This window comes from Narcine bancroftii, chromosome 13 (assembly GCF_036971445.1).
Source record: "Narcine bancroftii isolate sNarBan1 chromosome 13, sNarBan1.hap1, whole genome shotgun sequence".
NCBI classification, from domain to species: Eukaryota; Metazoa; Chordata; class Chondrichthyes; order Torpediniformes; family Narcinidae; genus Narcine; species Narcine bancroftii.
The window spans coordinates 87,636,146-87,650,089 of NC_091481.1; the positions used below are offsets into that span (position 1 = coordinate 87,636,146).

The following is a 13,944-nucleotide window of genomic DNA, read 5'->3' on the forward strand; positions in this document are numbered from 1 at the left end:
GAGCATAAAACTGGACGGCCTGGTTGGAAACAGCTTCTTCTCGCAGACGGTGAGACTGCCGAATAACTCCAGAAACCCACAAATTATTTTTATATATTTATTTTGAATCAATCTGTATAAATGCTGTTTGTATAGGGAGCCTTGTGCGTCTGTGTATGTGTTCCATGGTCTGGAGACATGGTGTTTCATTGGGTTCTATGAAGCCCTCAACTCAACATTCACTCTACGGACCTCAGTCTCTCAAAAGCTCACCCCTCCCAAGTACAAATGGTTCGTTACAGAGAAGGCTTAGATCCTGCAGAGATGGACTGAACACTGAACCATCATCTATTAATGATGAGGCGATAGACAGTATTCCCCAGGTGGACATCAACAGCACCATGGATGACCCAGCGGAAGCTGTCAGCCATCTATCCAGTGGCAAAGCCCAGAGGCAGATGCCATACCTACAGAGATCTACAAAGCCGGTGGTCCTGTACTTTTAGAGGAACTCACCGAGTTGTTCCAGTCATTTTGGTCGCTAAGATCCATTCCTCAGAAACTTAAAGATGCATCTATCGTACCTCTTCAAGAGGAAGGGCAATCGACTAGTCTGCAACAAGGTATCTCACTGCTCTCCACCACAGGAAAAATCCTTGCAAGAATCATGTTAAATCTAGAGCTGGGCCTGCTGCCAGAGTCGCAGTGTGGCTTCCGCAAAGGTCGTGGGACTATTGACATGATATTTTGCCGAGCGCCAACTTCTGGAGAAGCTTCAGGAGCAGAATCACAAACTCTACACAACCTTTGCTGTCCTCATGAAAGCCTTCAATGCTGTCAGCCATGTTGAAGGATGCCTTCCAGGGCAGTGATGCTGAAAGTACAGAGGGGATGGGAAGCTCTTCAACCTGAGGAGACTTCAAGCCATTACCAAAGTGCAGGGAGACTTTTCTGAGAGACTCTCTCTTTGCCGATGACTGTGGCCTGTATGCTGGCCCAGAGCCAGAGATGCAAGTCAGTATGGACAAATTCTCCAGGGCTTGTGTCAACTTTAGACTCACCATCAACGTTAAAAAGACCAAAACCATGTACCAACCTGCTCCTCGTACTCCATACACAGAACCCAAAATCACAGTCAGAGGGCAGAAACCTCAGGCAGGGGACCAGCTCACTTACCTTAGCAGCACCCTCTCCCAAGCAGAGACTATTGATACAGAAGGTAACTGCAGAAGAGCAAAGGCAAGTTCTGCTTCGGAAGGCTGTGTTCCACTGTATGGGAACGTCAAGGAATCTCCCCAGCAACAAAAATGAAAGTCGTCAGAGCCGTGGTACCCACGACCCTCCTGTAGGCCAGTGAAACGTGAACTGTGTATCGAAGGCACGCAAGACAGCTTGACCACTTCCACGTGACTTCGCAGATTACATCAGATAGCAAGCAAAGTACCAGACACTGAAGTTCTCTCTAGAGCAAGTCCACACACACTGTTGACGAGGGCACAGACCTGGTGGGCAGGTCATGTCTTCCATACGCTGGATGAGCACATATACCCAAGCAGCTCCTTTTTGGGGAACTCTCGGATGGTGGACACTCTCATGGAGGGCTGAGGCCTCCCTGAAATCGCTTGACATAGTCACGACCACTGGCACGAAACCGCCCTACCTGGCGCGGCCTCATCCGCAAGGGCTGTCAGGTTTACAGCTGAAGTACAACATGGGCACGAACTGTGCAAGTCCAGAGCCATCAGTGCAACACTGCAGCACCTACACACCTGCCCAACATGTGCCAGAACATTCTGTGCTCGAATTGGATTGACCGCACCACATCCAATCTTAAAGTGACTAATGGTGTCAAGATCTTCATCGACGACAATGGGCTAACGGATACATACTTCTACAATCAGGTGACAATAAACTTGATCTTATGGAGGTTTGTAAAATTATGAGGAGCATGGATAAAGTGAATCCCCAGGGTAGATTATTCTAGAACTAGAATACGTAGGCTTAAAGTGAGAAGAGAAAGATTTACAAGGCAACTCAGAGGATGGTCTATATATGGAACGAGCTGACAGAGGAATTAGAAGTAACATGTCTGAATATGTTGAAAAGATATTTGGACAGGTTTATGGACAGGAAGGGTTTACTTACATGGTGCAAATACAGGAAAATGGATTCATCCAAAATGCCAACTTGGTCAGCACAGGCTCATTGGGCAGAAGGGCCTGTTCTATGCTGTATGACTCTACAGCTGACTTGTAGCAGTAAGAGGTTGTTTGCGGACAGCTGGGAGCAGAATAAACCAACACCAGGCACATGACACCTTCATTGCATCTGAGAACAAAGCAAACTGAAGCCACAGGGTGGGCAAGGTTTCATTACAAAACAATTGAGAGGCTGATTCACCCCAACCACACTCTCACCCTTCCCAGCAACATTGCAGGATGAAACCTCCCACCAGTCAGAGGTTGTAGCTTGAAGTCATTCTCTGAAGCCGAGATAACCCTCAACAAGAGTGCAGTACTCCCAGATAGGAGGGGACGTGGAAAAGTCCTGGACGATGGCTGGATTCTACGCTCAAACTTATTATCAGGCATGCTAAGGTAGAGTGCGAAAGCTTGTTTTGCTAGCAGTCCTGCCAGTCAATCCATACATAGTACAACAGTTTAAAAACAGAGAACCATAACACACTGCAGACTGAAACCCCATCTAGTCCATACCAAATTATTTATTCTGCCTAGTGCCATTGACTTGTATCCAACCATAACACTCCCATCCACAAAACTTACATCAAAATTAAATCTGTATCCACCATCTCAGCTGCCAGCTCATTCCACACTCACTCTTCTGTATGAAGTTCCCCCTAATGTTCCCCTTAATCATTTCCCCTTTCACCTTAAACCCATGTTCTTCAGTTCTTGCCTCATTTACCCTCAGTGGAAAAAGCCTTGTTCAGTTTACTCTATCTGTACCCCTCATCATTTGTATCCCTCTATCAAATCTCCCCTCATTCTCTGACCCTCCAGGGAAGAAAGTCCTAACCTATTTAACCTTTCCCAGTAATTCTGAATAGAGAGCAGGATTAGAATAATTAGGGGCATCTCATTGAAACCTGTTGAATATTGAAAGGTCTGGGTAGAGTGGACATGGAGAGGATGTTTTCTGTGGTGGGAGAGTCTGGGACCAGAGGGCACAGCCTCAGATACAAACACGTCCCTTGGGAACAGAAATGAGGAGGAATTTCTCTACCCGGAGGTGGTGAATCTGTGGAAGTCATTGTCGCGGACAACAATATCATCCATAAGTGAAAGGCAGTCCACGTTTCGGGCCTGGACTCTTCATCGGGTTGGTTACCCTTTACGTCCACGGACACTGCGTGACCTGCTGAGTTTCTCCAGCACGTTGTTTATTGCACTCAACCCCAGTGACTGCAGACTTTCTGAACTTCCTGCTAAAAAGGTCGCCTCGGTAACATACAAGATGCAGTCAATCTCTGACCAGGACGGCCAACTCTAAAACACTTCCTCCACCTCACTTACCCATGGCAAAGCTCTGCTCCAAAGTTAGGGAAGCTTAATTTGTTTTAAATGAATAAAACATTTTTGTAAAGTCAAATATCATTTGATATGCCAGGGCTTTCATAACTGAGGATCTACATGATATATGGAGAGATTTCAGGTGCATGACCAGGGATCTCCGGAAGAGGCATCACAAGGAGATCATACCTCCCTTCATCGATCAGGTGTAACAGGGTGAAAATGTCAGACATCGGAGGGCCTGGGTTTAAAGTGAGAGGAGGAATATTTAAACGTAAATTTTCAAGGTGAGTTTTATTTTACAAGATGGTGGGCATCTGGAACACATAATGCAGCAGAGGTGGTGGAAGCTGGAACAACAGCCATGATTAAGAGTCATTTACAACACACTCAAAAAAGCGGGGAGCAGACGAATATGGTCCATGTGCTGGCAAATGGGTTTGGTTTGGTTGGCATCAGGTCAGCACAGACATGGTGGGTTGAAGGGCCTCCCTGTGCATGCATTCTATTCTGCTCTATATTTTGAATACTTGCTCTTTCACTCTACCTCCAACTCGTGGCATGATTAAGCACTCGGGTTTACTCCCACCCTTCAAAGCAGAGAAATTTAGCAGGTCCAACAGTGTCTTTTTTTTTAAAGAAAGATAAGGATACAGAACCAGCTTTTCGGGCTTGAGCCCTTCATCAAGGAGGGTTGTAGGTTAATTGGGTGGCATGGGGTCATGGGCAGAAGGGCCTGTTACCGTGTTGTATGTCTAAACTTAAATTAAATACAAACAAGCTCGCAGAATATGATTAAATTAAAATGTACATGCTTGTTCCTACGAAGAGCAGATGTAGTTTTCACATATACTGGCGCAGGGAGGTCAGGCAGCATCCGTCGGGAATAATGGGGGTAACCAACCTGATATTGAGCGGTGCATCAAACCCGAAACCTAACGAAGGGCTCAGGACAGAAACGTTGGTTACCCTTTGCTTACTGTGGATGCTGTGTGACCTGCTGAGTTTCTCCAGCATGTTTGTGTGTTGCAGGCCTAATTACCATGTTGAGTGACCTTTATGAACCTTGGAATGCACAGATGCCTGTGAAGACACAGCCTATCCACAACCAGATAAATGACCAGGAAGGTTGATAAGGAGGTTCTTGGAGTGGACGTGGAGTTAACAGCTGAGTTCTGCATCAAACCATAGAGCGTGGTTTAGAGCTGGGTTCCAGGAGATTTTGGGAATGGGAATACTGTCCTGGGAAGCAAAGTTCAGTCCACGATTAGTGGCTGGGGATTTCTAGTCACCCAGCATTGAATTGTGTGGCCAAAATGAGGCAGCTGGATGGTCAAGAGGAACACTTCAATTTGGACAAGTACATTGATGGGAGGGATATGGAAGGCTATGGACAGGTCAGACAGACTAGAACCAGATCAATGTTTTAGATGTGGAATAGAAATTGGAACTTTTCTTCTCTCTATGTGTTCTTGCTCAAAGGTTAACCCTTTCTGGGTTTCTATTAGTAAAGTTTTACAATAGATAACGGGAGTGAATTTTCCTTTAAATCCTGAATTACTTTTGTTCGGAAGTTTTGAAAGTGTTACTCCTAAATTATTGTTGTCAGATTCCCAATTGAAGTTTATTAAGTTGGTTTTACTAATAGCAAGGAAATATGTCACTGTAACATGGAAATCTGATATTTCATTAGGCATTGGATAGATGGCGTGATGAGATTCAAAGCTGTATTCCATTAGCAAAAAATTACCTCTAATTTAAGGGATAAATATTCTTTATTTTTGAAAATTTGGGGTCCGTATGCTAAAATAATTAAAATTATGATTTTTATTCATTTCCTCATTTCATCAGTGAAGTTTTCCTTAAAAATGTAACAACTTTATGATGTTTTTTGAGGTCTTTGAATGTCAATGGACACAATCCAAATTAATTACTTGTCATTATTTTATAATGAATTATCATTTTTTAATTTTGGGACTAGATTAGTTTGTTGGGGAAGGGGGTAATAGGGTTTTTTTGTAGTTTGTGGTTTTAAGACTTTAGTGTTTTAGTTTTTATATATAGACTTTCACCATATTTGTTGATCTTTTTCTTTGGCTTGGCTTCGCGGACGAAGATTTATGGAGGGGGTAAATGTCCACGTCAGCTGCAGGCTCGTTGGTGGCTGACAAGTCCGACGCGGGACAGGCAGACACGGTTGCAGCGGAAAATTGGTGGGTTGGGGTTGGGTTTTTCCTCCTTTGCCTTTTGTCAGTGAGGTGGGCTCTGCGGTCTTCTTCAAAGGAGGTTGCTGCCCGCCAAACTGTGAGGCGCCAAGATGCACGGTTTGAGGCGAGATCAGCCCACTGGCGGTGGTCAATGTGGCAGGCACCATATTTGTTGATCTTTTACTCCGTATTTATACTATAGTATTCTATATGTTGAATAGATATTTTAAAAAGCACAGACTAGGAGGGCCTGTTTTCTGTGCTACTGTATTCTTTGGTTCAGAGATGGGGCCTGATACAACCTTGAATCAAAATTTCACTGTTGACATTGCAGTGCAGAGTTTCAGTTCTGCTCTCTGAAACCAGCACTGATGCAATCAAGGTTGATAAAGAGAATGGCTGTTACCATTCCCTATGTCTACATTTTTTTTTAAAAGTAAGTTTTTGGCACTATTTCAGCATTATTTGTTTCATGGAAGCAACCTACCTGACTCAATAAACTGCTGTGATGATGAGTTTGATAGAAAGGTAGCGGAATACCCATCAATCTATCAGCACATTTTTCTCAGCGATGCACTCCCCTCCCCCACCATCTCTAACATGGCAGTGAAACACCATTAACTCATACAGGGCCTAGAGAGTCAACAAGGCCACACTGAAGAAAGTGGCTTCATCAACCCCAGAATCTCGATGAAGGACCAAGAACCTCATTTTTCACTTCAAATCCCGGAATCTGTCCTCTCATTTTGAACCTTCAAAGGTGAAATTCTGAGAGTGTGCAGAGTTTGTATTTTCCTGTCAGGAATAAAAGGTTCCATTATTGTCAAGTAATATTACATTTAGAATGTAACACACATGAAATTCTTCAACTTTGTCTACGTAAGGAAGACAGAGTCACCACTTGGCTTGATTAAAGGCAAGGTTCGCAGGCTTTGATTTTTGAGAGATATTGGAGATCTAATTCAGAAGAAAGAGAGGGGTTTAGGCAACATGGAGCAAATGAGGTACTTGAAGGAAAACCTCAAGAAAGACATCAGGAAGCTAAAAGAAGACACAAGGCAGACAATGTGAAGGAAAATCCTAAGGGTTTCTAAAGGTACATTAAGAGCAAAAGGATAAGGGATAAAATTGGTCTCCTGGAAGATCAGAGTGGTCGGCTTTGTCGGGAGCCAAAAGAGATGGGGGAGATCTTAAATGTTTTTTTTCCATTCAGGAAACAGGTACAGAGTCGTGGGAAGTAAGGAAAACAAACAGTGAGGTCCTGGAACCTGCACAGATTAAGGAGGAAATGCTTGCTGTCTTAAAGCAAATAAGGATGGATAAAACTCCAGGGCCCGACAAGATATTCCCTCAGACCCTGAGGAAGGCTGGTGTAGAAATTGCAGGGGCTCTGGCAGAAATATTTCAAATCTGCTGAGCCATGGATATGGAGCCAGAGGATTGGAGGGAAGCTCACGTTGTTTAAAAAAAAGCCTCCAAAAGTAGCCCTGGAAATTAAAGGTTGATGAGCCGGACATCAGTCGCAGGTAAATTATTGGAAGGTGTTCTGAGAGATCAGATATACAGTTATTTGGATAGCCAGAAATGGATCAGGGAGAGTCAACATGGCTTTGTGCGTGGTAGGACAGGTTTAATCAGTCTTAAGAGTTTTTCCCAGGAGGTTACCAGGAAAATTGATGAAGAAAAAGCTGTGGACATTGTCTACATGGACTTTAGTAAGGCCTTTGACAAGGTCCCAGATGGGAGGTTAGTTAGGAAGGTTCAGGTATTCTGTATTCATGGTGAAGTAGTGAACTGAATTTGACAATGACAGGATGGGAGAAACCAGAGAGTGGTGGATGGTTGCTTTTCAGACTGGAGGCCTGTGACTAGTGGTTTGCATCAGGGTCTGGTGCAGAGACCATTGTTGTGTGTCATCTATAGCAATGATCTGGATGATAATGTAGTGAATTGGATCAGCAAGTTTGCAGATGACACTAGGATTGGAGGCGTCATGGGCAGTGAGGAAGGTTTTCAAGGCTTGCAGAGGAATCTGGACCAGCTGGAAATATGAGCTCTGATCACAGGTCAGAACACAGGAATCTACAGCACAGTACAGGCCCTTCAGCCCAGTGTTGTGCAAGCCCAATAATCTACTGTAACAACTGCCTTTCCTGACTGCACAAGCATCCATTCTTCTCAGTTCCATGGACCATGTTCTTATATGTCTCAAATGATGGAATAATAATAATAATAATAACAATTACAGCACGGAAACAGGCCATTAGGCCCTTCTAGTCCGCACCGAACCAAACACCCCTTTCTAATCCCACCTCCCTGCACAATGCCCATAACCCTCCATCTTCCTCTCATCCATATACCTGTCCAACCTTTTCTTAAATAATACAATTGACTCCGCCGCCACTATTTCTCCCGGAAGATCATTCCACACAGCTACCACTCTCTGAGTAAAGAAGTTCCCCCTCATGTTACCTCTAAACCTCTGCCCCTTAATTCTTAACTCATGTCCTCTTGTTTTAATCTTTCCTCCTCTTAACGGAAATAGTCTACGACCACCCACAAGCCCTTCATTGAGGGACAAGTTCAGGCGCCTGCACTCATTTTGCTTATAGCTTTGCCCAAAATGTTGGCCATGTATCTTTACTATATAAACTACACTGTCTGGCCTGCTGAGTTTCTCCAGCATTGTGTTGACTGAAGTATTAGGTGTGGGTCCAATTGCTACTTCTTAGACTGGAAAGGTTGCAGGAAAGATTCAGGAGACAGTTACTGGAGTTGTATGGAGAGACTAGATAGGCAGGGATCCTACCAGCCCACTCCCATCAGGTTTCTGAATGGTCAATAAACCACAGACACTACCCCAGTTTTTTTTTTGGACCAAATTATTTATTTTTAAATGTAATTTTAGAGCAATATTTATTTTGTGATTATTGCTGCTCAAGATTTGAACCCCAAAGAAGATTTCCACACTCACACCCCCACTCCCGGGGCTCCACTGTCCTGGCCAGTGGCCCCACACACTCTGCAAGCAACCACCCGATTTGAAAATGCTCACCCTTGTTTCCAACCCCATCACGTCCTTTCCCGACCCGGTTTCCCAGTGGCGACGACTCTCTTGGGGGAGAAGTTCTGCGCCCTCTGGGATTTTCTGTTGGACGCCCTTTCACCGAGTGCGCCCTGAAGCCGTCACGATTTTGCCCAATGAAGGGAGTGGCGAGAAATTCCACGGCGCAGTGCTGGAACCCTCCCCTATCTCCAACACTCCCCAAGCGCTGGTGGTGGCGAGAAATTCCACGGCGCAGTGCTGGAACCCTCCCCTATCTCCAACACTCCCCAAGCGCTGGTGGTGGCGAGAAATTCAGGTGAACCGGGCGCACAGAGGTAGAGCAACCATCCCGGACACCGGCTTTACACGGCCATTCGGCCCTGGGGCTCGGTGCTGTGTGTCCCACTCCAACTCTTACCGTGTCCGGTTTCAGGTGTTTGACTTTGATCCCCAACGACTTCAGGTACTGGCCCAATTCATAAGGGAGCTCCATGCTTCCCTGGTTCCTCTAGCTGACAGAATCCAAGATGTCCTGCTCTCACCCCCTTGGCTCATCCAACCTGCTCCCCTAGTCTGACCCTTCCACACTCCCGGGGAAGAAATCCCGGCCTCTCCCATTTTAACCCACTCCACCCTTCTCTCTGGCGCCACTGGTCTTTGCTCGGATGGCGACGGAGGCCAAAGCAATGCCCGAGGCTACAGAGCAGAGAGAGAGTGAAGGCAATTAATTATGCAAATAAATTCCTGACCTCGGGGTAAGGATTCATTCCCAGATCACGAGGCACCAATTGTGAACGACCTGTTGTCGTAACCTTCCTCAGGGTGTCCCCCCACACCCCCCCCCCCCCCCGTCATGCCCCTGTCTCGTCCACCAGTTCACTTCCCCCCCCCCATGGCCCTGTCCCATCCACCAGTTCACCCCCCCCTCATGGCCCTGTCTCTTGTCCACCAGTTCCACCCCCTCATGGCCCTGTCTCTTGTCCACCAGTTCCACCCCCTCATGGCCCTGTCTCTTGTCCACCAGTTCCACCCCCTCATGGCCCTGTCTCTTGTCCACCAGTTCCACCCCCTCATGGCCCTGTCTCTTGTCCACCAGTCGCCCCCCCCCTCATGGCCCTGTCTCGTCCACTAGTTCACACCACCTCATGGCCCTGTCTCTTGTCCACCAGTTCCACCCCCTCATGGCCCTCTCTTGTCCACCAGTTTCCCCCCCCCCGCCCTGTCTCTTGTCCACCAGTTCACCCCCCCTCATGGCCCTGTCTCTTGTCCACCAGTTCCCCCCCCCTCATGGCTCTGTCTCTTGTCCACCAGTTCTTCCCTCCCCCCCCCCCGTCCTGTCTCTTGTCCACCAGTCCCCCCCCCCTCATCCCCTCATGGCCCTGTCTCTTGTCCACCAGTTCCCCCCCCCTCATGGCCCTGTCTCTTGTCCACCAGTTCCCCCCCCCCTCATGGCCCTGTCTCTTGTCCACCAGAGACTTTCCCACCCTCATAGCCCTGTCTCTTGTCCACCAGTGTCTTCTCCCCCCCCAACTCATGGCCCTGTCTCTTGTCCACCAGTGTCTTCCCCCCTCCCCAACTCATGGCCCTGTCTCTTGTCCACCAGTCCCCCCCCCCCATGGCCTTGTCTCTTGTCCACCAGTCCCCCCCCCCCCCCATGGCCTTGTCTCTTGTCCACCAGTTCTTCCCCCCCCCCCCCCGTCCTGTCTCTTGTCCACCAGTCCCCCCCCCCCCCATCCCCTCATGGCTCTGTCTCTTGTCTACCAGTTTCTTCCCCCCCCCCCCCATGCGTGTGTGAGAGAGGCTGTTCACCCTTTCTGCCCCAGTCTCCTCTCCCAGATTGGGGCAGACGGTGAGCTTCGCCGCCTGGGCACCCTCGACCCCGAAAGCCGGTCGCCCGTCCCGGGGCGCCCTCCGCGCACACGACGCCCAGACCCAAGTTCCTGCTTCGAGCCGAGTCGCACCAGTTCCTGAGGGGAGGGGGGGGGGGGGAGAGAGAATTGCGTCAGATGCTCCGGGGAGAAGTGGCAGCCCGGGGCATCTCGTTCAAGGGACTTGGAAGCAGCAAGAGACAACGTGGATGAAGAAGGGAGCCGCAGCGGGGCAAGACCGGGGGCTTTGAGACGACGCGAAGATGAATCGCAGAGACAGCAAGAGGTGAGAGAGCGAGGGAGCAGGTCTCCGGGCTTCGGCTGCCTGCGGTCGGGCTGTGCGCTTCTCCCCGCATCGCCTCCGGGGGTGTCGAAACGACACCACTTTGTGCAATTAACACTGGAGCAGGACTGGAATCAGTGGTGTGCAGAGCCCCCGTGGCTTTCCTCGGGACATCTGCCCCGCGGGATAGTGGCACTTGGACCCGCTGTTGGTCGCTGTGATGGTTGGAGGGAGGTCTGGAGCCCGAAACGTCGTCGTTGCTCTATAATTTCCCCAGCACCTGCCTTTATTGGTGTAGGGCTCAACGTTCTGTCTCTTTGCTCTATAAATGCACTGTTTGACCTGCTAAGTTTCTCCAACTTTCTCCCCCACCCCCTCAGCTCTCTCTCTCCCTCCCTTCGCACAAACATAACTCCTTCCCTCATCCCTTATTATGGCCAGTGGACACCTTGTGTGGGTCTGGATCTCTCCCCCCCTGCACTGTCTGAATTCTGAGATTTCCTGCTTCTGGTTCACTCTGCTTCTCCCTTGAAGAAGGGCTCAGGCCCGAAACGTCAGTAATCCACCTCTGTGGATGCTGCCAGGCCGACCGAGTTTCTGGGTGATTTTTAACTACAATCACAGTGTCTGCAGACTTTTATTGTATTTCACACCCTTCTCCAGCGCTGTGTTTTTGAGAGAGCTGGTGTCTTCTCATTTTTCCAGGAGGTTTGAGAAGTTAGAACATATGGGCACAAAAAAACCGTGCTCTGGAGGAACTCAGCAGGTCACATAGGGTCTGTGTCCAGTGGTGGATTAACCATTAGGCTGAGTAGGCTGAAGCCTAAAGGCACAGAAGGTAAGGGGGGACCGTCATGACCACTGGTACCCCAATGTAACCACTTGTCAATCTGGGCTCGCAGTAGTCCTGGGTCCACCTGTCAATCAAGGCTCCAAAATGTCAAACCAGACTCACGAAACCTCGGGCGCTTGGTCTTTGAAAAGTAACTGGGGCAAACATTGCAAAACGCCAACCAGCGCAGCAGCCAGTTTCATGTCCGCCAGAAACCCCACGGTGAGAATGCACCTCATCTCCACTGAAGGAGCTGAGGATGCAGTCGCAACTCAGAAGTGACTTAAGGAGTACGTGTGGTGTTCTCCAACACCCCGAGTGGGAATGGAGGGTTGCTCTTGCCTTAACGACATGGTGGTGGGGATCTGCATCCTGAAGAGCAGCCTCCAGGAGAGGGTTAATGGAAATCAGAGAAGGATATTGATGGCAGGAATAAATCACAGAAGTCTGTATGTATTGTGTTTGAAGTAGAAACATGATGCTGGAGAAACTCAGCAGGTCAAAGAGTGCCCTTTAAATAGAGATAAAGATACAGAACCAACATTTCAGGCTCGAGCCCCGCATTAAGGTATGAGCAAAATGTGGACAAGTGCCCGAACAAAAGGGTTGAGAGAGAGGGGCAGGGGGAGGTACTGATTCCATCTGGTTGGAGACAGAAAATAAGATGCTATTCCTCCAATTTGCGGGTGGCCTTGGTTTAGCAGAGCATGAGGCCACGGATTGACATTGGGTGTTGGTGAATGAGAAGGGGAGTTGTGATAAGCACGAGAGTGGCAGGAAGGGGAGAGGAGCCTCAACAAAGCAGGTGGAATATGCTCTGATGTCCGTATTAATGATAAAAAGAAAAGCCATTTTTAAATGGTTGATTGAAATCGTTGATCGTCAAAGGGAATTTCAAAATCTGAAATGCATAGGCAGTGAGGAATTTGTCAGGTAAACGGGGTCTTCATTATGTCACCCATGATTCAACTGACGGAGCAGATTCGACAGGCTGAATGGTCTAATTCTCTTCCTGTCTCTCGTGGCCTTGTGGTTATGCAGGGTTTGAGATGCCTCACAACATTCATGTTGTCCTCTGCTCAGGCATTCCCTCAGGTTGGAGGGTCCTCAAGTGGCTCCAAGGGCAGGAGCTGGGCGGTCGGTGGGAGGGTAGTTTGTGATGTGGTTACATGGGGCTTCTATGTGCATGAGCGCACTGTCCTCACCACCGTCCTGAAAGTTCCTTCTCCACAGTGAGCAGTCATGGGCCAGGTCTTGTCACTTGGGAGGGATGTGACATCGTTTTCTCACGGAAGCTTTGAGCGTGTGCTTGAAGCTTTTCCTCTGTGTGGCAGAGCTTGGAATGTCTGTTTCAGGAGCTGATGGTGGCCTGGGGAGGCTGACGTAATTCAAGATTCCTTTACTGACATGTAATAGGACAGAACATGTAATATTATAGAAAATTGCCTTCTGCCTGCCGTAAGAGTTGCTATTAATGTCACCCAGTGCTCCTTACAGTACAGTAAGAGAGAAGGAATGTCCATGGTCCTGATGATGTTAGACAAACATGCTGGAGAAACTCAGCAGGTCTCACAGGGTCAACATTTCAGGCCTGAGCCCTTTGTCAGAAAATGGGAAAAATAGGCAGACTCCTAAATAAAAAAAATAGGGAGAGGAAGATACCCCACCATGAGGTGTCACGGGGATCTGGTCAGGTACCCCACCATGGGGTGTCACGGGGATCTGGTCAGATACCCCACCATGGGGCGTCACGGGGATCTGGTCAGATACCCCACCATGGGGCGTCACGGGGATCTGGTCAGATGCCCCACCATGGGGTGTCACGGGGATCTGGTCAGATACCCCACCATGGGGCGTCACGGGGATCTGGTCAGATACCCCACCATGGGGTGTCACGGGGATCTGGTCAGATACCCCACCATGGGGTGTCACGGGGATCTGGTCAGATACCCCACCATGGGGCGTCACGGGGATCTGGTCAGATACCCCACCATGGGGCGTCACGGGGATCTGGTCAGATGCCCCACCATGGGGTGTCACGGGGATCTGGTCAGATACCCCACCATGGGGTGTCACGGGGATCTGGTCAGATACCCCACCATGGGGTGTCACGGGGATCTGGTCAGATACCCCACCATGGGGCGTCACGGGGATCTGGTCAGATACCCCACCATGGGGCGTCACGGGGATCTGGTCAGA

At 48.6% G+C, this 13,944-nt stretch overlaps 2 protein-coding genes across 21 annotated transcripts in view; one reads left to right on the forward strand and one right to left on the reverse strand.

Annotated features, from left to right (window-relative positions):
- The window catches only part of LOC138747894 (uncharacterized), a 46,611-nt gene extending 35,961 nt beyond the window's left edge, over window positions 1–10,650 (reverse strand). The window contains exons 1-2 of one of the 5 annotated variants that reach the window (XM_069907509.1): window positions 10,572–10,650; window positions 9,181–9,458 (exon numbers count right to left, since the gene is read on the reverse strand). In XM_069907509.1, coding sequence (XP_069763610.1) covers window positions 9,181–9,255 — 75 coding nt within the window. In that variant the 5' untranslated portion in view covers window positions 9,256–9,458; window positions 10,572–10,650. The other 4 variants (XM_069907512.1, XM_069907513.1, XM_069907510.1 and 1 more) reach the window with 4 other exon arrangements.
- rasgrp4 (RAS guanyl releasing protein 4) overlaps window positions 1–13,944 on the forward strand; it is a 296,739-nt gene that overhangs the window by 206,696 nt on the left and 76,099 nt on the right. The window contains exon 1 of one of the 16 annotated variants that reach the window (XM_069907505.1): window positions 10,748–10,916. The exons of the other annotated variants lie outside the window; for them this stretch is intronic. Within the exon in view, the coding sequence (XP_069763606.1) occupies window positions 10,894–10,916 (23 nt within the window). The 5' untranslated portion in view covers window positions 10,748–10,893. Of the gene's footprint in view, window positions 1–10,747; window positions 10,917–13,944 lie in introns of those variants that run through there. 16 annotated transcript variants of the gene reach the window in all.